This window comes from Oryctolagus cuniculus, chromosome 17, assembly GCF_964237555.1.
Source record: "Oryctolagus cuniculus chromosome 17, mOryCun1.1, whole genome shotgun sequence".
Classification (NCBI taxonomy): Eukaryota; Metazoa; Chordata; class Mammalia; order Lagomorpha; family Leporidae; genus Oryctolagus; species Oryctolagus cuniculus.
This window is the reverse complement of record NC_091448.1, coordinates 35566113-35589585: the sequence shown is the minus strand read 5'-3', so window position 1 is coordinate 35589585 and position 23473 is coordinate 35566113. Positions and strand designations below refer to the sequence as shown.

At 43.9% G+C, this 23473-nt stretch overlaps 1 protein-coding gene across 2 annotated transcripts in view; it reads right to left on the bottom strand.

The window, feature by feature from the left end:
* Positions 1 to 23473, bottom strand: part of INTS2 (integrator complex subunit 2) — a 65158-nt gene that overhangs the window by 9924 nt on the left and 31761 nt on the right. For both annotated transcript variants that reach the window (XM_008271192.4, XM_051824719.2), the window contains exons 15-19: positions 22006 to 22114; positions 14450 to 14554; positions 8729 to 8893; positions 6247 to 6448; positions 2077 to 2202 (exon numbers count right to left, since the gene is read on the bottom strand). In XM_008271192.4, coding sequence (XP_008269414.2) covers positions 2077 to 2202; positions 6247 to 6448; positions 8729 to 8893; positions 14450 to 14554; positions 22006 to 22114 — 707 coding nt within the window. The remainder of the gene's footprint in view (positions 1 to 2076; positions 2203 to 6246; positions 6449 to 8728; positions 8894 to 14449; positions 14555 to 22005; positions 22115 to 23473) is intronic.

Sequence of the window (23473 nt, the reverse complement as noted above, 5' to 3'; positions counted from 1 at the left end):
ATAATAACAATGCCTACACTACAGTACTACTAAAATTTTTTAAACCACCCAAACCAAAAAAAGTTGAAATTTCTATTTATAAATTTCTAAGTGAAGAACCTTAAAAATCAAACCACGATGGAGTGACTTAAGCTAACACTATTAAAAACAAGAAGTCACCTTTGCCCCAAATAAAATTAAAGTTTAAAAATTATAGCCCTAAACTTTTTCCCCCAGAGCTAAAATTAGGTGCAGCTATAAAAATAAGGGACCCTATTCTTAGCTAGCTGAGACACTTGCGCCTGGCTGTGCTAAGACCTAACCCATTTTGTATGCCTCCTAATACTCAGATAACGGTGTGGGAAGTGGGATGCTGCTCTCCCTCCAGGGGAACGAAGGGAGCGAGACGTCGTCCCCCTCAGGGTGAACAAGATGACAAAAGGAACTGCTGAAGAAGTAAACAACAAAATGGCGACGAGGTGCATGCCTCCCATGTGATCCCATAGCTGACTGGATAGAGGACGCATGCCTTTCACATGATCAGCTCACGGACTGGACTGCTGTGTGCATGCCTCCCATGTGATCCCGTAGCTGATTGGACAGAAGACGCATGCCTTTCACATGATCAGCTCACAGATTGGACAGCTGTGTGCATGGACTCTATAGTGCTTTTGATTGGTCGCTGCGGGTATATAAACCGTGTGGCTCTGTGCTGAGGGCGCTCTCTGAACTCCCGAGTTCAGGAGGCCCGTCTGCGCAGACGCCGAATAAATCCTCTTGCTTTTGCATCAGCCGGTCTGGACTTTGAGTCTTTGGGGTGTGCCTCTCGATGTGTTAGCATCCTCACACAGAGGGTCTAACATAAGTACATACAAAAGCAAAGCTATATATTAACCACTATAACAAAGTTTCTTTTGGAGATGGGACTGGGATTGGGTCAAAAGGCCAAGGAGGAATTTTGTTTTAGCAGTGTCAGCATGAGATATAAGAAGAAGACTTTACTGAACATCTCCTCTTTTTGTTCATCTCCTTAGACATTATGAAATATTTACTTATTAACATAGAGGATTACTTCTGAAAGTGCATGCTACATGGAATTAAGACATTTATTTTAGTGCAATTTTTTGAAATTCATGCAAATAAGGGGAATTCAAAAATCTCACGAAAAGGAGGCAAGTGTTGTGACACAGTATTCAAGATGTTGCTTGAGGGGCCAGCACCATGGCGTAGCGGGTAAAAGCCATCGCCTGCAGTGCTGGCATCCCATATGGGCGCTGCTTCGTGTCCTGGCTGTTTCACTTCCGATCTAGCTCCCTACTATGGCCTGGGAAAGCAGCAGAAGATGGCCTAAGTCCTTGGGCCCCTACACCCGTGTGGGAGACCTGGAAGAAGCTCCTGGCTTCAGATCAGCGCAGTTCCAGCTGTTGCAGCCAACTGGGGAGTGAACCAGAGGAAGAAAGATCTCTCTCTCTCTCTGCTTCTCCTTCTCTCTCTGTGTTAACTCTGATTTTAAAATACGTTGCTTGAGACACCTGCATCCCACATAGTAGGGCTGAGTTCAAGTCTCTGCTCTGATTCTGATCCAGCTTCTTGGGAGGTGGCAGGTAATGGCTCAGATACTTAAGTTCCTTTCACCATATGGGAGACCTGGTTAGAATTCTATGCTGATGGCCTCAGCCTGGCCCAGCCTCAGCTCTTATAAGCATTTGGGGAGTGAGTCAGTGATGGAAGATCTGTCTCTGTTTCTGTTTCTTTCTCAGTCTCTCTCTCTGTCATTCTGCCTTTCAAATAAATAAATAAACAAATAAATAAATAATTTTTTTTTGAATTCACGAAAAATACTATGGAAAAACCATGTAGGATTTCAAAATTGTCTTATACCACAGTAAATTTATCATTTAATTCCTTTTTTCATGAACTTTTTGAAGTAGTTCATGAATATACTCAAAAAAAATAAAAGACAAAAAGTCACACAGGTCATGTTACCTAGTTATCTGCAAAGACATTAAGACACAAGTTTAAACTGAATTTCTTACATTTTTTTCCACTCTCCAAAGTATAGCTCCATAGTAAAATTGCAACTCATATGGCACATACCTATGAACCCTCTGATCACACCGTAGGACAATGAGAGGATCGATCATCAGGTCATTCTGAGTATACTTTTGCTGTCGTACAAACTTTATCGAAGGCTGAAGTGCATTAACTGTCATTACCCACAACCTGATGAAAAAAAAGATTGCATATTCAAAACAGCTATACTACAATTGAAATTTGTAGCCATCCAGTTGTTTCTATTTTAGCAACTTAATATTCAGGTAAAAAATTAGAAAACAGTATGAATAAACTGGGAAAAGTGAAAAATTATAGCTATCTAATTTATTATTGCATCTCTGAAACAAGTGAAGACAAAACAGTAAACACACAGTAGTCTCAAAAATATTCATTGTTGGAGCCGGCACTGTGGCATAGTGGGTAAAGACGCTGCCTGCGAAGCCAATATCCTGTATGGGTGGATGTTCGAGTCCCAGCTGCTGTACTTCAAATCCAGCTCTCTGCTGTGGCCTGAGAAACAAGCAGAAGATGGCCCAAGTCCTTGGGATCCTGTACCCGCCTGGGAGACCCAGAAGAAGCTCTGGATCCTGGCTTCAGATTGGCACAGCTCCGGCCACTGAGACCATTTGGAGAGTAAAACCAGCGGATGGAAGACTTCTCTCTCTCAGGGCTGGCACCATAGGTTAATCCTCCACCTGCAGCGCCAGCATCCCATATGGGTGCTGCGGGTTCTAGTCTCGGCTGTTCCTCTTCCAATCCAGTTCTCTGCTGTGTCCTGGGAAAGCAGTAGAAGATGGCCCAAGTGCTTGGGCCCCTGCACCCGCCTGGGAGACCAGGAAGAAGCACCTGGCTCCTGGCTTCGGATTGCACAGCGCGCAGGCCGTAGCAGCCATTTGGGGAGTGAACCAACAGAAGGAAGACCTTTCTCTCTGTCTCTCCCTCTCACTTTTTGTAACTCTCTCTCTCAAATAAATAAATAAAATTTAAAAAAAAAGAAAATAAAAGACTTCTTTTTCTTTGCCTCTGCCTCTCTCTAACTCTGCTTTTCAAATAAATAAATAAATCTTTAAAAAAAATTCACTGCTGTAATGGAATAATCATAACACAGAAAATTAAAATTAATACCTCAGCTACAAAACATTTGCTCTATGACTCTGTAAATCATTAAACCTGTCTGAACTGTTCATCTGCAAAGTATGAATGTAACATCTGCAAATGAAATAATACTTATCCAAACAATGGAAACAGCATCTGCCCTCAGAATGTAAGCCATTATTTTATATTTATCATCACAGTCTCAATATGAAATACTACTTTGAAATTAGATAATAATAAATAATAAAAGTTGTTACTAAACTGATACACAACAGAATAACTAAGCGAACTATCAATATGGAGGTTACCTGATCTATCACAGTGAAGTCCAAGAGCCCACCAGTCTTACCTCACACATAAAACTCACTCATAAATATCAATGAACAGCCAAGAATCAGCAGACATTCAAAGAATGCTTTGCTTTGACACAGCTTAAAATATACAAACTGAAAAAACAAAAACTCCAAAGAAACGGAAAACGAAAGGATCAGAAGAAAAAATCAAAAAAAAAAACAGCTATTATTAATACCCTTAAACAACAGAACAATTCATAAATAAAACAAGAGGTAGTTAAAACTATTCAGGGGAAATGGCGTTGTGGATGGTGGGTCAAGCCGCCACCTGCAACACCAGCATTCCATATGGGCTCCAGTTTGTGCCCCAGCAGCTCCACTTCCAATCCAGCTCCCTGCCAATGGCCTGGGAAAAGCAGTGGAGGATTGCCCAAGTGTTTGAGCCCCTGCCACTCACATGGAAGACCCAGAAGAAGCTCCTGGCTTGCATTTGGCCCAGCTGTTGCCATTGTGGCTATTCGGGAAGTGAACCAATGGACAGAAGATCTCTCTCTGTCTCTGCCCCTTTCTCTCTGTAACTCTTTCAAATTAATTAATTAATTAAAAAAAATGGGGGGTCCAGCATTGCAACATCAATATTCAGATCAGAGCACCGCTTGGAGTCTCCACTACTCTGCTTCCAACCCAACTCCCTGCTAATGTGCCTGCAAAGAAAATAGCCCAAGTACTTGGGTCACTGCCACTCACATGGAGATTTAGATGGAACAGACATTGTTGCACAGTTAAGATTTAAGATCACTTTTGATACCCACACCCTTTATCAGGGTACCTCTTGGAGTCCCAGATGCTCTGTTTCTGATGCTAATGTACGGAGACAGCAAGATGATGACTCAAGTACTTGGGACCCTGCCAATTAAATGGCAGACCCCAGTGGAGTTCCTGGCTCCTGATTTCAGCCTGGGCCAATCCCAGCTGTTGCAGCCATTGAGGGAGTGAACCAGCAATGGAAAATTCTCTCTCTCTCGCTCTCTCTCTCTCTCTCTTCCCTTCAAATAAATACATAAATAAATCTTTAAAAGAAATAAACAGGGGCAGGCATCACGGCACAGTGGGCTAAGCCACCACTTTGGATACCCATATCCCATATTAAAGTGCTGGTTCAATTCTCTGCCTCATCCTCACTCTCAATCACTGAATTTCAAATAACATTTTTTTGTAAATCAAATCCAGTATTCCAAATTTTTAGATATGAACAGGTGTCAATGATGCATTCAGCAGGGACCCAATGACCAAACAAGTTCTCCAAATATTGCTGGATATTGGAACCGCCTAGAGAATATTTTCAAGAATACTGATGGGGTTGGCGCTGTGGCACAGTAGGTTAAAGCCCCAGCCTGCAGCACCAGCATCCCATGTGGGCTTTTCCACTTCCAACACAGCCCCCTGCTAATGTGCCTGGGAGAGCAGTGGAGAATGGGCCAAGTCCTTGGGTCCCTGCACCCACATGGGAGACCCACAGGAAGCTCCTGGCTCCTGGCTTCAGATAGGATCAGTTCCAGCCATTTGGGGAGTGAACCAGCAGATGGAAGACCTCTCTCTGTCTCTTCCTCTCTCTGTACCTCTTTCAAATAAATAAAATAAATCTTAAAAAAAAAAAAAGAATACTGATGCATCACTCCCATACACAGAAATTCTGATTTAATTGTCAAAACTTCTAATCCCCAGGTAATTTTATATGCATCAAAAATTGGAACCACTGATTTGATGTAAGACACAATGGTGGGAGCTAGTGTTATGGCAGGTTAAGCCTCCACCTGTGATACTGGCATCCTATATGGGTACTGGTTCAAGACCTGGCTGCTCTACTTCTGATCCAACTTCCTGCTAATGCACCTGGGAAGCAGAGGAAGATAGCCCAAGTGCTTGGGTGCCTGTACCCACATAAGAGACCCAGATGAAGCTCTAGGTTCCGGGCTTAGGCATGGCCCAGCCCAGGCCACTGTGGCCATTTGGTCAGTGAACCAGTAGATGGAAGATCTCTAAAACACTGTCTTTCCCTCTAACTTTGCCTTTCAAATAAATAAAAAGTAAATCTTAAACACACACACACATACACACAATGGTGACTGAAATCATAATTAGCTACAAATGACTATACATAAGAATGCCCTGGGGCCAGCTGCTCTACTTCTGATCCAGCTGTCTGCAATGGCCTAGGAAAGCAGTAGAAGTTGGCCCAAGTCCTTGGGCCCCTGCACCTGTGTGGGAGACCTGGAGGAAGTTCTTGGCTCCTGGCTTCAGACTGGCACAGCTCTGGCCATTGCGGCCATTTGGTGAGTAAACCAGAAGATGGAAGTCCGCTCTCTCTCTGCCTTTCCTTCTCTGTGTAACTTTCAAATAAATATATCTTAAAATAAAAAAAAAAAAAGGAAGAAAGAAAACCAGAGCTTGACCATGGATGGGGCAAGTTTAAAAAAAAAAAAAAAAAAGAAAGAAAGAAAGCCCTATTAAAAAACTTGGAAATACTTTAAGGTTTCTTCTATTTCGTAAGATGAAATTAATGTTTTTCGTTATATTATGCTCTTAGAATTGTGCCTATAAATCACACTGAATCTATTAAAAACCAATTAAAAATTTAAAAAGTAAAAAATGTTTACTCTTTTCTTTACTGTTATAACAACTCTTTTACCAGTAGTCTTTAAAAAGGAGATACGTTAACATAAGCAGTCTCATGAAAATTTTCTTCCAACAATTAAGTTTATATTTTTGCATATTATCACTGCTACACATTTATCTACCACATGTAACAATGGACTGAACTTACCTTCTAGGCATCACAGTATTAAGAACCATCCATAATTTATTGACTGTTTGGAGAATTCTCCGCGGGACTCCTGAATTCAATAGCTGATTCATGTTGGATGTTAATACTTCCGCATATGGTATAAGTTCACTAGCAGACAGTAGAGTCAAATGTTCTATAATCTGCATCACTTGTGTGTGACTTACTGGAACAGCTGAAAATGCTAAAAAAGAGAACAAATTTAACAATCAATCTAAATTCCATAAACTTTACCAAGGAGGAAGTAATATTGCTCTCTCAGACCAAAGGCAAAATAAATCAAGAAAACGGCTAAAAAGCAAAACTTTCAATCCTAGCTATAGTTGTGACTCAACTTAAAATAAGGGCTGTAAGAAAAACTTATGGAAGAACAGTTGTTATTTAGTAAAGGACAAAAATTTGTAAGAGATATTTATTTATTTATTTGAAAAACAGTTACAGAAAGAGAAGGAGAGACAGACCCACTATCCACCAGTTCACTCCCAAAATGGCCACAACAGCCAAGGCTGGGCCAGGCCAAAGCCAGAAGCCAGGAGCCAGGAGCTTAATCTGGTCTCCCATGTGTATGCAGAGGCCCAAGGACATGGGCCATCTTTTACTGCTTTCTCAGGCCACTAGCAGGGAGCTGGATTGGAAGTGGAGTAGCTAGGACTCGAACTGGTGCTCATACAGGATGCCAGTGCTGCAGGCAATGGCTGTACCTGCTATACCACACCACCAGCCCCAAACAAAAATATTTTTTAAATCCCATCAGTGACCTGAAGATCAATGTTATTTTCTTGGTGATTCAGGCTAACTTTAAAGAGAGAATGGTGGGAGGGGGCCGGCACTATGGAGTAGTGGATAAAGTTGCAGTCTGCAGTGCTGGCATCCCATATGGGCACTGATTCAAGTCCCAGCTGCTCCACTTCTGATCCAGCTCTCTGCTATGGCCTGGGAAAGCAGCGGAGGATGGCCCAAGTCCTTGGGCCCCTGTGCCAATGTAGGAGACCCAGAGGAGGCTCAAGGCTCCTGGCTTTGTTCAGATTGGTGCAGTTCCAGCCAATGCAGCCAACTGGAGAGTGAACCAGCAGATGCAGACCTCCCTCTCTCTCTCTCTCTCTGTAACTTTGACTTTCAAATAAATAACTAAATCTTCAAAAAAAAAAAAAAAAAGAGGATGGTGGGGTCAGTGCTGACCCGGCTTCCCTGAGAAAGCAGAGGAGAAGGGCCCAAGTGTTTGGGCCCCAGCCACCAACATGGGAGATCCAGGTGAAACTCCAAGATCCCTGGCTTGCACTTGGCCCAGCTCTAGCCATTGTGGCCATTTGGGAAGTGAACCAGTGGATGGAAGATTTTTCTCCATCTATCACTCATCTCTGTCACTCTGCCTTTCAAATAACTAAAATAAAATAAATTAAAAAAAGAAGACTGAAACAGGAAAATACATCAAAGCATTGCTTTTGGTAGTTAAAACTCATTTGAAATGTTCAAACTTTTTATATTTTCCTCCAGGTGGTGCCCTTCTCAGAATGTAGGCATCCGGTAGATTGGTATTACTAAAAAATATCTAGATCTATGCTCTCCAATAGAGCAGTTACTAACCCATGTGGCTACTGAGTACCTGAAATGTAGCTAGTCCAAGCTAAGGTATAATAAGCATAAAATATATACCAAATCACAAAGACTTATGTAGGGGGAAAAGCAGAAATCTCAATTTTCATATTGACTACATGATAAATTAACAATGGAGGGGTCGGCACTGTGGCACAGCAGGTAAAGCCACCTCCTGCAGTGCCAACATCCCAGCTGCTCTACTTCCCATCCAGCTCTCCGCTATGGCCTGGGAAAGCAGTAGAAGATGGCCCAAGTTCTTGGGCCTCTGCACCTACATGGGAGACCTAGAAGAAGCTCCAGGCTCCTAGCTTCGGGTCGCCCAGCTACTGCCATTGTAGCCATCTGGGGAATGAAAGAGTGGGTGGAAGATCTCTCTCTTTCTCTCTCTCTCTCTGTCTCTGCCTCTCTCTCTATAACTCTGCCTTTCAAATAAATATTCTTTCAAAAAATACATTAGATATAATTGGTTAAATAATTATTTATTTGGCCTTTTTCTTTTTTATGTAGCTACTAGAAGGTTTATAATGTGGTTCACATATTTCTAGTCAAAAGTACTAAACTACAGCATTATCCTTTAACAGTTAAGTATACTGCTCTATTCTAGTCCATTTATTTCTAACTAGTTTCTGATATTCCTAATACCTATACCAGCTTTGCAGGGGTATAACACCAGACCCATGAGGGAAAAGATTCAAATGTATGTGAAAAAAAATGGTTAAGATACCTTAAACTCAGAGAAGTATTTAAGGTAATTAATAAGAGTAATTCACAATATGTTCAGGAAAACTATATGGTTAGAAGATTTTTTTATTAGCCCAGCATCTCTTCGTACTATTAAACAGGTCAAAATCGTGTCAATTTACTTTACCTTCTTGGAGCTGTTTAGGAGAGTGGTTTTTGGCATTATTAGTCAGGAGCATTCGTCTTAACAAAGCGTCAGTCCCTGTGATTTCTTCTTCACAGATCCAGTCATCCACAATACATAAATGTGGGTAGTTAGTTGCAAGAAGACGTAGTAAAGCTGAATGCAATCCTTGAAAATGTACAGCAAGTCAATTAGACAGTCTATTCTCAAACACAAAAATCTCCCCTACCTCTTTTTTTTTTTTTTTTTTTTGACAAGCAGAGTGGACAGTGAGAGAGAGAGACAGAGAGAAAGGTCTTCCTTTGCCGTTGGTTCACCCTCCAATGGCCGCCGCGCTGCAGCCGGCACACCATGCTGATCCGAAGCCAGGAGCCAGGTGCTCTCCTGGTCTCCTATGGGGTGCAGGGCCCAAACACTTGGGCCACCCTTCACTGTACTCCCTGGCCATAGCAGAGAGCTGGCCTGGAAGAGGGGCAACTGGGACAGAATCCGACGCCCCAACCAGGACTAGAACCCAGTGTGCCGGCGCCACAAGGCGGAGGATTAGCCTATTGAGCCGCAGTGCTGGCCCACACTACCTCTTTCTTTATACAGCCCTAAGAATATGCACTTCATCTTTTAAAAAAAAGATTTATTTATTTTGGGCAGGTATTGTGGTACAGAGGGTTAAGCTGCTGCCAGCAACATCAGCATCCCATGTGGGCACCAATATGGCCAGTTTGAGTCCCAGCCACTCCACTTTTGATCCAGCTCCCTGCTAATGCACCTGGGAAAGCAGCAGAAGATGGCTCAAGCACATGGGCCACTGTCCCCATGTAGGAGACCCAGATGAAGCTCCTGGCTCCTGCCTTCAGCCTGGCCCAGTCCTGAATGTTCTGGCCATTTAGGGAGTGGATAGAAGATCTATCCCTCTGTAACTCTAGCTTTCAAATAAACAAACTTTGGAAAATGTACTTCTTATACAGGCATACCACAGTTCAAGAACTTCTTTTTTTTTTTTTTTTTTTTTTTTTTTTGACAGGCAGAGTGGACAGTGAGAGAGAGAGACAGAGAGAAAGGTCTTCCTTTGCCATTGGTTCACCCTCCAGTGGCCGCCGCAGCCGGCGCGCTGCGGCCGGCGCACCGCGCTGATCCAAAGGCAGGAGCCAGGTACTTCTCCTGGTCTCCCATGGGGTGCAGGGCCCAAGTACTTGGGCCATCCTCCACTGCACTCCCTGGCCACAGCAGAGAGCTGGCCTGGAAGAGGGGCAACCGGGACAGAATCCGGCGCCCCGACTGGCACTAGAACCCGGTGTGCCGGCGCCGCTAGGCGGAGGATTAGCCTAGTGAGCCGCGGCGCCGGCCAAGAACTTCTGTATAGTAGCTGGAGCCAAGGAATCTACTTAAATAAAGATCCCCAGGGTAGGCATTTGGAACAGTTGTTAAGATGCCTCTTGGGATGCCCACATCCCATATCAGAATGCCAGAGTTCAAGTCCCAGCTCCAGTCCCATTCCAGATTCCTACCAACGCACACCTTGGGAGGCAGCAGTCGGATCTCTAGCACCCATGTGAGAGATTCAGACTAACTTCCTGGCTCCTGGCTTCAGGCTGGCCCTGCACAGCTGTTGTTGGTATTTGGGGAATGAACCAGCAGACGGAAGGGATATCTCTTTGTCTCTCTCTTTCAAACACATTAAACAAATACATCTAAATAAATAAATGAATAAAAATTCTGAAGTAATCTGATACACAGAGAGTTTGAAATCACTACTTACAACAAAAATTCATAAGCTTTCTTTTTTTTTTTTTTTTTCGACAGGCAGAGCGGACAGTGAGAGAGACAGAGAGAAAGGTCTTCCTTTGCCGTTGGTTCACCCTCCAATGGCCGCCGCGGCTGGCGCGCTGCGGCCGGCATACCATGCTGATCCGATGGCAGGAGCCAGGTGCTTCTCCTGGTCTCCCATGGGGTGCAGGGCCCAAGTACTTGGGCCATCCTCCACTGCACTCCCTGGCCACACAGAGAGCTGGCCTGGAAGAGGGGCAACCGGGACAGAATCCAGCACCCCGACCAGGACTAGAACACAGTGTGCCGGCGCCACAAGGCGGAGGATTAGCCTAGTGAGCTGCGGCGCCAGCCATAAGCTTTCTTCTACGCCATTGCAATAAAACAACAGCCTCCCATCAGGAAAAGCTGTTTGATGCATCAATGATTCAAGAGTTGAAGGGAGGGGCCAGCGCTGTGGCGTAGTGGGTAAAGCCGCCGCCTACAACGCCAGCATCCCATATGGGTGCCGGTTTGAGTCCTGGCTGCTCCACTTCCAATCTAGCTCCCTGCTATGGCCTGGGAAAGCAGTAGAAGATAGCCCACGTACTTGGGCCCCAGCAACCCACGTGGGAGACCTGGAGGAGGCTCCTGGCTCCTGCCTCTGGATTGGCGCAGCTCTGGCCATTGCAGCCATCTGGGGAATGAACCAGCAGATGGAAGACCCCTCTCTGTCTCTACCTCTCCCTCTGTAACTCTTTCAAATAAATGAAGTAAATCCTTAAAAAAAAAAAAAGAACACGCCCTTTCCTCTAAGCCTAATGAGAATCAATGCCACAGATGGGTAAAACTTAAATTTCCACCACATGTATCAAAAAGGTTAGTTACTTTCTATACTGTTCTTCACTTCACCTCAATTTTCTCATAAAGTACACACAACAATGTCCTCCATCCTGAAGTAATAAACACTGTGTAATTCCTTTATTAGTGATGCCAAAGTGTTAGCCAACAGAAGCAGTACTAATGACACCCACAACAGGGGTGCTTTTCTCCCTGCAAGAATAGTTAAGGAAATAAAAAAGAACAGGAAACCATTTTTACTACATCAACGCTCTATTTCTAACATTTTGCCTACAGCACACTTTGTTTATGACTTTTTGTATAACTTACATGATTTGTAAGTTATTCCGCTTATTCTGCTTCTTTTCTAACAGCAACTGCTTAAAACTGGCATATATTTGAAAATATATAACAATCAAAAGTAGTACTATTTTAAAGCTTAAATCTCTAAATGCATAGGAATATTTGTACAGTTAAAGCTATCCACAAAAGTCACACACAAAAAACAACTTCTTAAAACTGTGTGAAGTAATCTACATTCAGACTGCTTTCAATAAAACATGTTACCTCCAAATCCAACATCATTTCTTTGGAAATACACTACGCAAATATACAAGTAAATAAATACAGACATCTGGTTAAAGATGATCAATGAAGGCTCACGTTTCTCTTTGAAATTAACCATAAGAAGTAAAAAGGAAAAGAAAAAAAAAAAAGAAAATTCCAAAGAATTTTAAAAAAACGCACTTGGGGCCAATGCTGTGGCACAGTGGGTTAAAGCTCCAGCCTGCAGCACCAGCATCCCATATGATCACTGGTTCAAGTCCCAGCTGCTCCACTTCCTATCCAGCTCTCTGCTACAGCCTGGGAAAGCAGTAGAAGATGACCCAACTCCTTTGGCCCCTGCACCCACGTGGGAGACTGGGAAGAAGCTCCTGGCTCCTGGCTCCTGGCTTCAGATAAGCTCAGTTCTGGCCATTGTGGTCATTTGGAGAGTGAACCAGTGGAATGGAAGATATCTCTCTCTCTCTCTCTCTCTCTAGCTCTACCTCGCTCTGAAACTCTGTCTTTCAAATAAAATAAAATAATTCTTTAAAACACACACACATACACACTCAAACATTATAGAGATATTTAATTAGAAAAAAATATCTGGGGCCAGCAGGTTAAGCTACCATCTGAGGTACCAGCAACCAATCTGGGCACGGATTCAAGTCCTGGCCATTCCATTTCAGATCCAGCTCACTACCACTGTGCTTGGGAAAGCAGCAGCAGATGGCCCAAGCGCTTCAGCCCCTGTACCCTGTTGGGAGACCCAGATGAAGCTCCTGGCTGCTGGCTTTGTCCTGAACCAGCCATGATGGTTGCAGCCATCTGGGGAGAGTGAACAGGCGAATGGAGGATCTCTCTCTTCTCTATGTCTCTCCTTCTTTTTCAAATAAACAAATCTTTAAAATAAAAAAAAAAACATTTTCAAGAAATACTATATTTCCCTTTTTTAAAAAAGATTTTATTTATTTATTTATGAGGTAGTTACACAGAGAGGGAGAGACACAGAGCAGTCAATTAAAAACAGTAAGATAGATCTACTTGTACTGATAAGAAAAGATATCCAAGAGTCCAAAAAAAAAGCATGACTCAAAAGAGTCACAGCATAATACTATTCATGGTTTAAAAACCTTTCTTTATTTTAATACATATTTCTTAGGTTTAACCATATGAAATTTTTTTTTAAGATTTATTTTATTTGAAAGAGTTAGAGAGAGAGAGAGGTATTCCATCCAATGATTCACTCCCCAAATGGCCACAACGGCTGGAGCTGCACTGATCTGAAGCCAGGAGCCAGGAGCTTCTTCTGGGTCTTCCACATGGGTGCAGGGGCCCAAGGACTTGGGCCATTCTCCGCTCCCTTCCCAGGTGCATTAGCAGAGAGCTGGATTGGAAGTGGAGCAACTGGGACTCTAACCAGCACCCACATGGGATGCTGGCGCTGCAGGCCAGAGCTTTAACCTGATGCGCCACAGCACAGGCCCCAAAACTACTGTTTTTATAGGTCAAAAATAGGTGATGAGTGGGCATTTGGTACAGTGGTTAAGTTGCCACTTAGTACATCCAAATCCCATATCTGAGGCCAGCAGTGGTCTCTCCATCTTTGATTCAGCTTCCTGCTAATGTGTACCCTAGAAGGCAGTAGACAATGGCTCAAGTACTTGGGTAATTGCCAACAATGTGGGTTTCACACACCCAGATAGAGTTCTGGGCTCCTGGCTTCAGCCTAGCCCAGCCCTAGTTGTTACGTGCATTTAGGGAGTGAATCAGCATACAGAAAGTCTCTTTCTCTCTCTCTCCCCCTCCTTCCCTCCTCTTACTGAACCCCTCCCATCTGCCTTTCATATAAAATGAAAATAAATAAAAATTAAGAGAAAAAAAGAGATTGAGATAAGTGATATTTAAGGTATCTCAGACATAATCGGATTCATAAAGCTGGACCAATTAATACTACCAGTCCTGGGCCAGTGCTGTGGCATAACATGGAAAGCCGCTGCCTACAGTGCTGACATCCCATATGGGCACTGGTTGAAGTCCCGGCTGCTCCATTTCTGATCCAGCTCTCTGCTATGGCCTGGGATAGCAGTGGAAGATGGCCCAAGAGCTCCTGGCTCCTGCTTCAGATGGGCCCAGCTCCAGCCATTGCAACCATTTGGGGAGTGAATCAGTGGATAGAAGATCAATCAATCAATCTCTCTCTCTCTCTCTCTCTCTCTCTCTCTCTCTTTCTCTCTGCCTCTTGTAACTCTGACTTTCAAGTAAGATAAATCTTAAAAAAGAAAAAAAAAAAAACACTACTAGTCCTGTTCCTTAATAAAAAAAAAGCTGAAATACCTACAATTTCATATGGTACATGCTACAAGATGAAAATGTATGAACATACGTACCAAACTGAAAACAGCTGTGGTTTTTCTGGGTTGAAGGGTAGTTAGCAGGGATGGATTTAGTGAGGGAAGTAGAAAGGAATTTTACACATGAATTGTTTAAATTTTTAACCCTGAGCATCTATTACTACATTTTATAACATTATAAATGATACAGTATTTTTTAAAAAATCAACTTTAACATAAAGAACAAATAAAACAAATATACCTCCCAACTCCTGCTGCAGCCCTTGAGCCTGTCGAATAAGGAATTTGATAGGAATCTGATCCATCAAAGAAGAGGAATATGATTTGGGCTTCCTTTGCATGGCAGCTGTCAATCAAAGATAAAAAGTATGACATGAATAACGTGTCAGGAAAAATAGAAATCTTAACCTTCAACTCAAAAGGGAACAAAAAAAAAAAAAAAACAAATTTAAGGTGCTTTTAATTCATTTAATCTGTGAATACAGCACATAAAGGTTGCAAAATCACTACCAAAACAGTGGATCACAAGACAGCAAGAATATAGCAAAGGGTAAAAATGTGCTAGAATTCAAATGATAATAAAACTCATAATAGGTGAGAGAAGCCATGTACAAAAGCATATTAAAAGAATGATTAAGTTAGTCAAGATTTCCCCAGGGGCAGGCGCTCTGTGTTGTAGCAAGTAAAGCCACCTCCTACAGTATCAGCATCCCATATGGGTACTGGTTTGAATCCCAGCTGCTCCACTTATCTTTTTTTAAAGATTTATTTTATTTATTTAATTAGGAGTTACAGAGAGAGGTAGAGAGAGGTCTTTCATCTGCTGGTTCACCCCAGATTGCTGCAATGGCCGGAGCTGTGCCGATCTGAAGCCAGGAGCCAGGATTTTCTTCCGGGTCTCCCAAGTAGATGCAGGGGCCATCTTCTACTGCTTTCCAAGGCCATAGCAGAGAGCTGGATCAGAAGAGGAGCAGCCGGGACTAGAACTGGCGCCCATAGGGGATGCCGGCGCTTCAGGCCAGGGCTTTAACCCGCTGTGCCGGCTGCTCCACAAGGGACACCCAGAAGAAGCTCCAGGCCCCTGGCTTCAGATCGGCGCAGCTGCAGTCATTGTGGCCATCTGCGAGTGAACCAGTGGATGGAAGACCTCTCTCTCTCTCTCTCTCTCTGTCTCTGCTTCTTTGTAACTTTGTCTTTCAAATAAATAAATAAAATCTAAAGATTTTACTTGGAAAATCAAATTAGATTTGATGAACACAATCATGAACAGAAGGCTGTTTCTAGGTCATTAATCTAATCACATACAGCAGGAGTTAACAGACTCTTCCTAAAGGAAGTTAGGCAACATGAATTCAACTTCATTCTCTTACAACTCACACCTTCAGCCAGCAAGTCCATTCTTTTTTTTTTTTAAATTCCATCAGTGCCTATTCATCCCTTGTTGAATATCTACTAAAGACAACTTCCCTGCCTTCAGCTTCTCACACCTTTATCAGGCCTTCCTCCTGCAGCCATAGTTCCCGTATTTTTTCTTTTTCTTTTTTTTTTTTTTCTTTTGACAGGCAGAGTGGACAGTGAGAGAGAGAGACAGAGAGAAAGGTCTTCCTTTGCTGTTGGTTCACCCTCCAATGGCCGCCGCGGCCGGCGCTCTGCGGCCGGTGCACCACGCTGACCCGATGGCAGGAGCCAGGAGCCAGGTGCTTTTCCTGGTCTCCCATGGGGTGCAGGGCCCAAGAACCTGGGCCATCCTCCACTGCACTCCCGGGCCACACAGAGAGCTGGCATGGAAGAGGGGCAACCGGGACAGAATCCGGCGCCCCAACCGGGACTAGAACCCGGTGTGCCGGCGCCGCTAGGCGGAGGATTAGCCTAGTGAGCCGCGGCGCCGGCTTCGTATTTTTTGTCAGTATTTGATTTGACTCTAAGCTTTACAGCTCTAAGACTTCAAGCTGCTAAGAAACAAAGTCTGTCAATGCTTGCTGAAAGGTTTCTCTTGAAAGGGGCAGATGAAGTAACTTTCTTGTCAGAGGAAAACTATCAAGTACAAAAGAAAACCTCAAGTTCAGTAATTTAAAGCCAGTGAACACAATGGCTTCCCTAGTACTGGAGAAAGTGTCGTCTTCTGCTGGTCACCAAGAAGGACTTTATTACTAAATGAAGTGAAGCATGAGGATGAGTTAATCAAGTAATGGCTTTTACTTATTGAAGAGTGAGGTGGTCTTTAGGATCCTATTGGATGGCCCAGGTGCTTGGGCCCCTGTACCCGCATGGGAGAACAAGAAGAAGCTCCTGGCTTATGGCTTCAGATTGGCGCAGCTCTGGTGTTGTGACCATTTAGAGAGTGAACCAGTGAATGGAAGACCTCTCTCTGTGTCTCTACCTCTCACTGTCTGTAACTCTACCTCCCAAATAAATAAATTGTTTAAAAAAATAAAAAGAAATCTCTTAAAAATATTCTAAAGCAAACAAAAATGTATACATCTAAACATACTTTTCAAAATGGCTATGATATTTTCGTGACTCTACTCAAATTTCAGAATTCTGTTTTAGAGCTTCTGCAGCTACCTGGAAGCTGCCAATAATATTTATTAAAGGCCCGCAGTCACAGAAGAGTGAGCGGGATGTCAAAGCTCCAATACAGTTTCACAGGCAGGAATACATCTGAGAAAAAATAATCATTGATACGGCTCCAGAAGAGCAAAACTCTCCCATGTTGTGACACATTCTACAGTTACATGAATATGTTTCCCTGGATTTGAGAAACTAAACTAGGAAAAAAATCTCCTAACAAGGAGGAAAAGTCCTCTAAGGAAAGGCCAATCCTACTTGCCTTCTACACCCCACCTCCTCCTACCTATGAAAGACATCACTCCAGGATTTGTTCCCTCTCCTGTTTCATCAATCCACCCTTCTCCATAGATTATTCAACAGCATACTAATTTTCTCTTCTCTCTTTCATTAAAAAAAAAAAAAAAAGGGCGTCTTCCTCTTCTCTTCTGACCTCATATTCCTTATCAATTACCACATCACTTCTCTCTGCCTCTTTACAACTCATTAAAAGGTCTCTCTCTCTTTTTTTTTTTTTTTTTTTTTTTGACAGATACAGTTGGATAGTGAGAGAGAGACACAGAGAGAAAGGTCTTTCTTCCGTTGGTTCACCCCTAAAATGGCCGCTATGGCCAGAACTACGCCCATCCAAAGCCAGGAGCCAGGTGCTTCCTCCTGGTCTCCCATACTGGTGCAGGGGCCCTAGCTTCATGGGCCACAGCAGACAGCTGGACTGAAGAGGAGCAACCGGGACTAGAACCCAGCACCCATATGGGATGCCAGTGCCACAGGCAGAGGATTAGTCAAGTGAGACATGGCGCTGGCTCTGTCTCTCTCTTTTTTTAAAGATTTTATTTATTTATTGAGAGGTACAGTTACAGACAGAAAGAGAGACAGAGAGAAAGGGCTTCCATTCGCTGGTTCACTCCCCAGATGGCCACAATGGCCAGACCTGGGCTGATCCAAAGCCAAGAGCTAGGAGCTTCTTCCTGGGCTCCCACATGAGTGCAGGGGCCCAAGTACTTGGGCCATCTTCCACTACTTTCCCAAGCCATAGCAGAGGGCTGGTGCAGCCAGGACTAGAACCAGCACCCTTATGGGATGCCAGCATTGCAGGCAGAGGCTTAGCCTAAGGCACCATAGCGCCGGTCCCAGAGCTATCTCTTCTCACTGTCTCCAGCATGTCTCCTCTGATTCCCTTTTGAATCCACTACAATCAGGCTTTCGTTTAGATACTTTGCCAATGAAACTGTAAAGGTGAAATGATCTCTAGCAAGCTATATGCAGCCATTAGCTAGGCCTTAGTTCTAACGTCTCTATCAAGATCATTTGACATTAGTGATCACGAGCTCCCCTCTCAAATACTCTTCTCTTGGCATCCAGGACACCCCATGTGCTCCTGGTTTTCCTCCTATTCTCCATCCCTTGGTGATCTCATTTAATGTTGATGATTTTATATATCATACGTATTCCAAACAGTCTCAAAGCTTTGATACAAATATCTCCCCTAAATTCTAGCCCACACATATAGCTGCCTATGCAACACACTCACCTGACATCTAACAGACACCTCAACATGTCCAAACCCAGCTCCTGTTCTCCTACAAACCTGGTCCATCTGCAGGCTCTCTTTTTGTTTTTAAGATTTATATTATTTATTTGAAAGGCAAAATGACAGAGACAGAGACAGAGAGAGAAAGAGATCCTCTACCTACCAGTTCACTCCCCAAATGGCCACAATAGCCAGGGCTCTCAGACCAAAGCCAGGAGCCAGGAACCCCAACTAAAGCTCTCACATAGGTGATAGGGACCCAGGTACTTGGGCCATCATCTGCTACCTTCCCACCCAGGTGCAATAGCAGGAAGCTGGATCAGAAGCAGAGCAGCCAGGACTCAAACTGGCACTCCAATTTGGAATGCTGGTGCCCCAGGTGACAGCTCAATCCGCTGCGGCACAATGCCAGCCCCTCTCGTTTATGCTCAGGCCAAAACTACTACTACTACTACTACTACTACTACTACTACTACTACTACTTCTTCTTCTTCTTCTTCTTCTTCTTCTTCTTCTTCTTCTTCTTCTTCTTTTTTTACAGGCAGAGTGGACAGTGAGAGAGAGAGACAGAGAGAAAGGTCTTCCTTTCCATTGGTTCACTACCCAAATGGCTGCTACGGCCGTCGCACTGTGCCAATCCGAAGCCAGGAGCCAGGTGCTTCTCCTGGTCTCTCATGCGGGTGCAGGGCCCAAAGACTTGGGCCATCCTCCACTGCCTTCCTATGCCACAGCAGAGAGCTGGCCTGGAAGAGGGGCAACCGGGACAGAATCCAGCGCCCCGACTGGGACTAGAAGCCAGCATGCCGGCGCCACAGGCGGAGAATTAGCCTAGTGAGCCACGGCGCCGGCCTGGCCAAAACTTCTGAGTCAACCTTCACTTCTTGCTCTCAAGTTTGACCCATTAAGATAAAAACTAAGGTGTATTTGGTTCCCTGCTAACAGTATTAGCATTCTGAATTCTCCCCTAGAACAGCTCTTGGTATGTCATTCTTCTAGGAACTATTTATTAAATAAAAATTATTCTCAGAGAATTCATTGTCAATATGCGGATAGCAGTGAGAGACTATTACCTAATACTTATTACTAAGCCATCTTTTCCCTACTATGACAAAGACTATAATAAAAGTTACAGGGTAACATCTGTATAACCTTTACAATTATAATCAGGAAAAAAAAAACACAAGTGAGAATTTACAATATATATTTTTTTTTTGACAGGCAGAGTGGACAGTGAGAGAGAGAGACAGAGAGAAAGGTCTTCCTTTGCTGTTGGTTCACCCTCCAATGGCCGCCGCAGCCGGCGCACTGCGGCCGGCGCACCGCGCTGATCCGATGGCAGCAGCCAGGAGCCAGGTGCTTTTCCTGGTCTCCCATGGGGTGCAGGGCCCAAGCACCTGGGCCATCCTCCACTGCACTCCCTGGCCACAGCAGAGAGCTGGCCTGGAAGAGGGGCAACCGGGACAGAATCCGGCGCCCCAACCGGGACTAGAACCCGGTGTGCCGGCGCCGCCAGGCGGAGGATTAGCCTAGTGAGCCGCGGCGCCGGCCTACAATATATTTAAAATACAATACTTTGAACAAAAAGAAACTGATCTTCCAAATACTGAAAACTAATTTTAATTTACAGGTTTTAAAAACAGGGGCCGGCGCCGCGGCTCACTAGGCTAATCCTCCGCCTAGCGGCGCCGGCACACCGGGTTCTAGTCCCGGTCGGGGCGCCGGATTCTGTCCCGGTTGCCCCTCTTCCAGGCCAGCCCTCTGCTGTGGCCCGGGAGTGCAGTGGAGGATGACCCAGGTGCTTGGGCCCTGCACCCCATGGGAGACCAGGAAAAAGCACCTGGCTCCTGGCTCCTGCCATCGGATCAGCGCGGTGCGCCGGCCGCAGCGCGCCGGCCGCGGCGGCCATTGGAGGGTGAACCAACGGCAAAGGAAGACCTTTCTCTCTGTCTCTCTCTCTCACTGTCTACTCTGCCTGTCAAAAAAAAAAAAAAAAAAAAAAAAAATCACTGTGTGGCCAGCGCTATAGCACAGTAGGTTAAGCTTCGCCTGTGTTGCCAGCATCCCATATGGATGCTGGCTCATGTCCTGACTGCTTCTCTTCCAATGCAGCTCCCTGATTATGACCTGGGAAAGCAGTGGAGGATGACCCAAGTGCTTGGGCCCCTGTACCCACATGAGAGACCGAGAGGAAGCTCCTGGTTTCAGATCAGCTCAGCTCTGGCTATTGAAGCCATTTGGGAGTGAACCAGTGGATGGAAGACCTCTCTCCTTTTCTGTCTGTAACTCTGCCTCTCAAATAAATAAATAAATCTTTAAAAAATAAAATCACTGAATTGTGGCAAAATTATCAGTTTTACAAGAATTTTCCCTGTAATATATACTCAATGGCAACAGTGTTTAATATTTTTTTCTTGCAAATACGAAAAATGGGGCCTGTGTCATGATGTAGCATTAAGCCACTGCATATGACACTGGCAACCCATTCTGGAGTACTGATTCAAGTACCAGGTACTCCACTTCCAATTCCACTTCCTGATAATGTACCTGGAAAAGCAGCAAAACATGGCTCAAGTATTTGGACCCCTGCCAACCATATGGGAGACCCAGATGTAATTCTTGGCTCCTGGCTTTGGCTTAGCCCAGACTTGGTTACTGTGAGCATTTGGGGAGTCAATCAGCAGACAGGAGGAAGATATCTCTTTCTCATTCCCTCTCTATCACTCTTTCACATAAAAAAAATCTTTTATAAAAAATATGAAAAAAAAGTTTAAAACTACATACATTTAACAAGCCTAAGATCGGGTAAACTTGCTTTTAAAAATACAGAAAAACATGCTTCTTTATACTGATACGTCACATTCTAAATCTGACTTTCTGATAAAACATGAAGTAGTGAAAACCCAATTCAGGGGGCCAGTGCTATGGCATAGTAGGTAAAGCCTCCGCCTGCAGCACTGGCATGCCATATGGGCGCCGTTTCCAGTCCTGGATGTTCCATTTCCAATCCAGCTCTCTGCTGATAGCCTAAGAAAACAGTAGAAGACGGCCCAAGTGCTTGGGCCCCTGCACCTACATGGGCAACCTGGAAGAAGCTCCTGGCTCCTGGCTTTGGATCAGCACAGCTCTGGCCATTGTGGCCATTGGGGAGAACAAGCAGACCGCTCCCTCTCTCTCTCTGCCTCTCCCTCTCTATGTCCACAACTCTGATTCTTAAATAAACAAATCTTAAAAAAAAAAAAAGAAAAAACCCAACTCAGTGATAACTGTAATGGTATAAAGAAAATCTTTAACTGCTTCTTTTTTTCCTATTGCTTTGATAAGGTTATTATTTCTAACATTAACAGAAAGAAGACAGGGTAACAACTAAAATCAAGCAAAAATTTCAGTTACAGCTCCTTCCTTTTATGTCAACTTCTATTTAATGAATGAGATCAATAAAATTGTCACAACACAGACAATTCACTCATGTATTAATTGAGCCTGCCAAAAGAAGACTGAGCTGTTAAGGGTAGTTATGTGCCCACACAGCAGCACTTACCTATCAAGTATACAGTGCCCAGAGTGCAAGGATTATAAAATGATGCTGAAGTGCATTAAAATACCTGCCCTTATTTTATCACATAACAGTTTGCAAAGTAACAAATTGTAATAAAATAAAATGAACTTCCACCAGAAGCTCTCCTAAGTGCAAAACTTACCTAAAGTCTTCGTGTTTGCCAGAAGAGCCTCTTCGTAAGACAGTATATAGTAGAGCACCAAAAGCTGTGCTGTGATACTGAAACGCTGAGGAAGGCGAAGGTTGTCCCCCTGCAGGGAGCATTGTAAACACTTGAAAACACCTTAAATCCCAGGAGGGCTGTTTGGTTTGGTTTTGGGTTTTATTGAAAATAAAAGCATCGAAATAAACTAAGCAGTGATGCTGCTCTTAGCTTGGATAAAATGGGAGAAATGTCTGCATTAAAATGAAAGAGACAACTTGCAGTTAAAAGAAAATTGTGAAGGTATAGAGATGAAAGGCAAAATGCTTAACCAGTCTTTAAGACAGGACAAAAAGAGACTTCAGCTACCACTCAACAGTATTTTCTATAATAGGCAGGCTTACTCAGTCTCAAGTGCAATCTGAAAGTATCATGAAGAAAGCACTTCATAAACAAGATACTATATTAAATACCCAGTAATATTAAATTCTAATTATTTAATATACATGTGAAAAACTGTACCTTTTTTTTTCCTTTTCTAACTAAATAGGGAAAAAACATTTTCATCAAATTTCCCAGAAATGAACCTAGGTATACCTTAGATTCCTGGGAAGCTTCACAAAGCTTTGTTGAATGTGTTAAAATGTACCCCAATTCTGGGGCCAGCACTGTGGCACAGCTGGTTAAAGCCCTGGCCTGAAGCACCAGCATCCCATATGGATGCTGGTTCTAATCACGGCTGTTCCAGTTCCGATCCAGCTCTCTGTTATGACCTGGGATAGCAGTAGAAGTTGGCCCAAGTCCTTGGGCCCCTGCACCCACTTGGGAGACCCAGAGGAAGTTCCTGGCTCCTGGCTTCGGATCGGCACAGCTCCGGCCGTTGCAGCCGTTTGGGGAGAGAACCAGCGGATGAAAGACTTCTCTCTCTGTCTCTACCTCTCTGTAACTCTTTCAAATAAATAAAACAAAAATCTTTTAAAAAAATGTATCACAATTATATGTATACACACAAACTCCAGGGCTCCTTTTAGACTTTAAAACAAAGCTTTCAAAAGAATTCCCGCGGCCAGTGCTATGTTACAGAGGATTAAAGCCACAGCCTGCAGCGCCAGCATCCCATATGGATGGTGATTCAAGTTCCAGCTGCTCCACTTCAATCCAGCTCCCTGCTTACATGCCTAGGCAAGCAGCCGAGGATGGCCCAAGTCCTTGGGTTCCTGCACTCATTTGAGAGACCCAGAAAAATATACTGGCTTCAACCTGGCTGAGCCCAGTCATTGCAGCCATTTGGGCAATAAATCAGTGGATGGAAGATCTCTCTCTCTGTGTATAACTCTCCTTTCTCTGATCTCTCCTCTCTGTAACTCTCTTTCGAATAAATAAAAATAATTCTTTAAAAACAACCATTCTTCAAGGAGCCAGCATTGTGGCGCAGCAAGTGACACAGCACCCTAAATGGGTGCCAGTT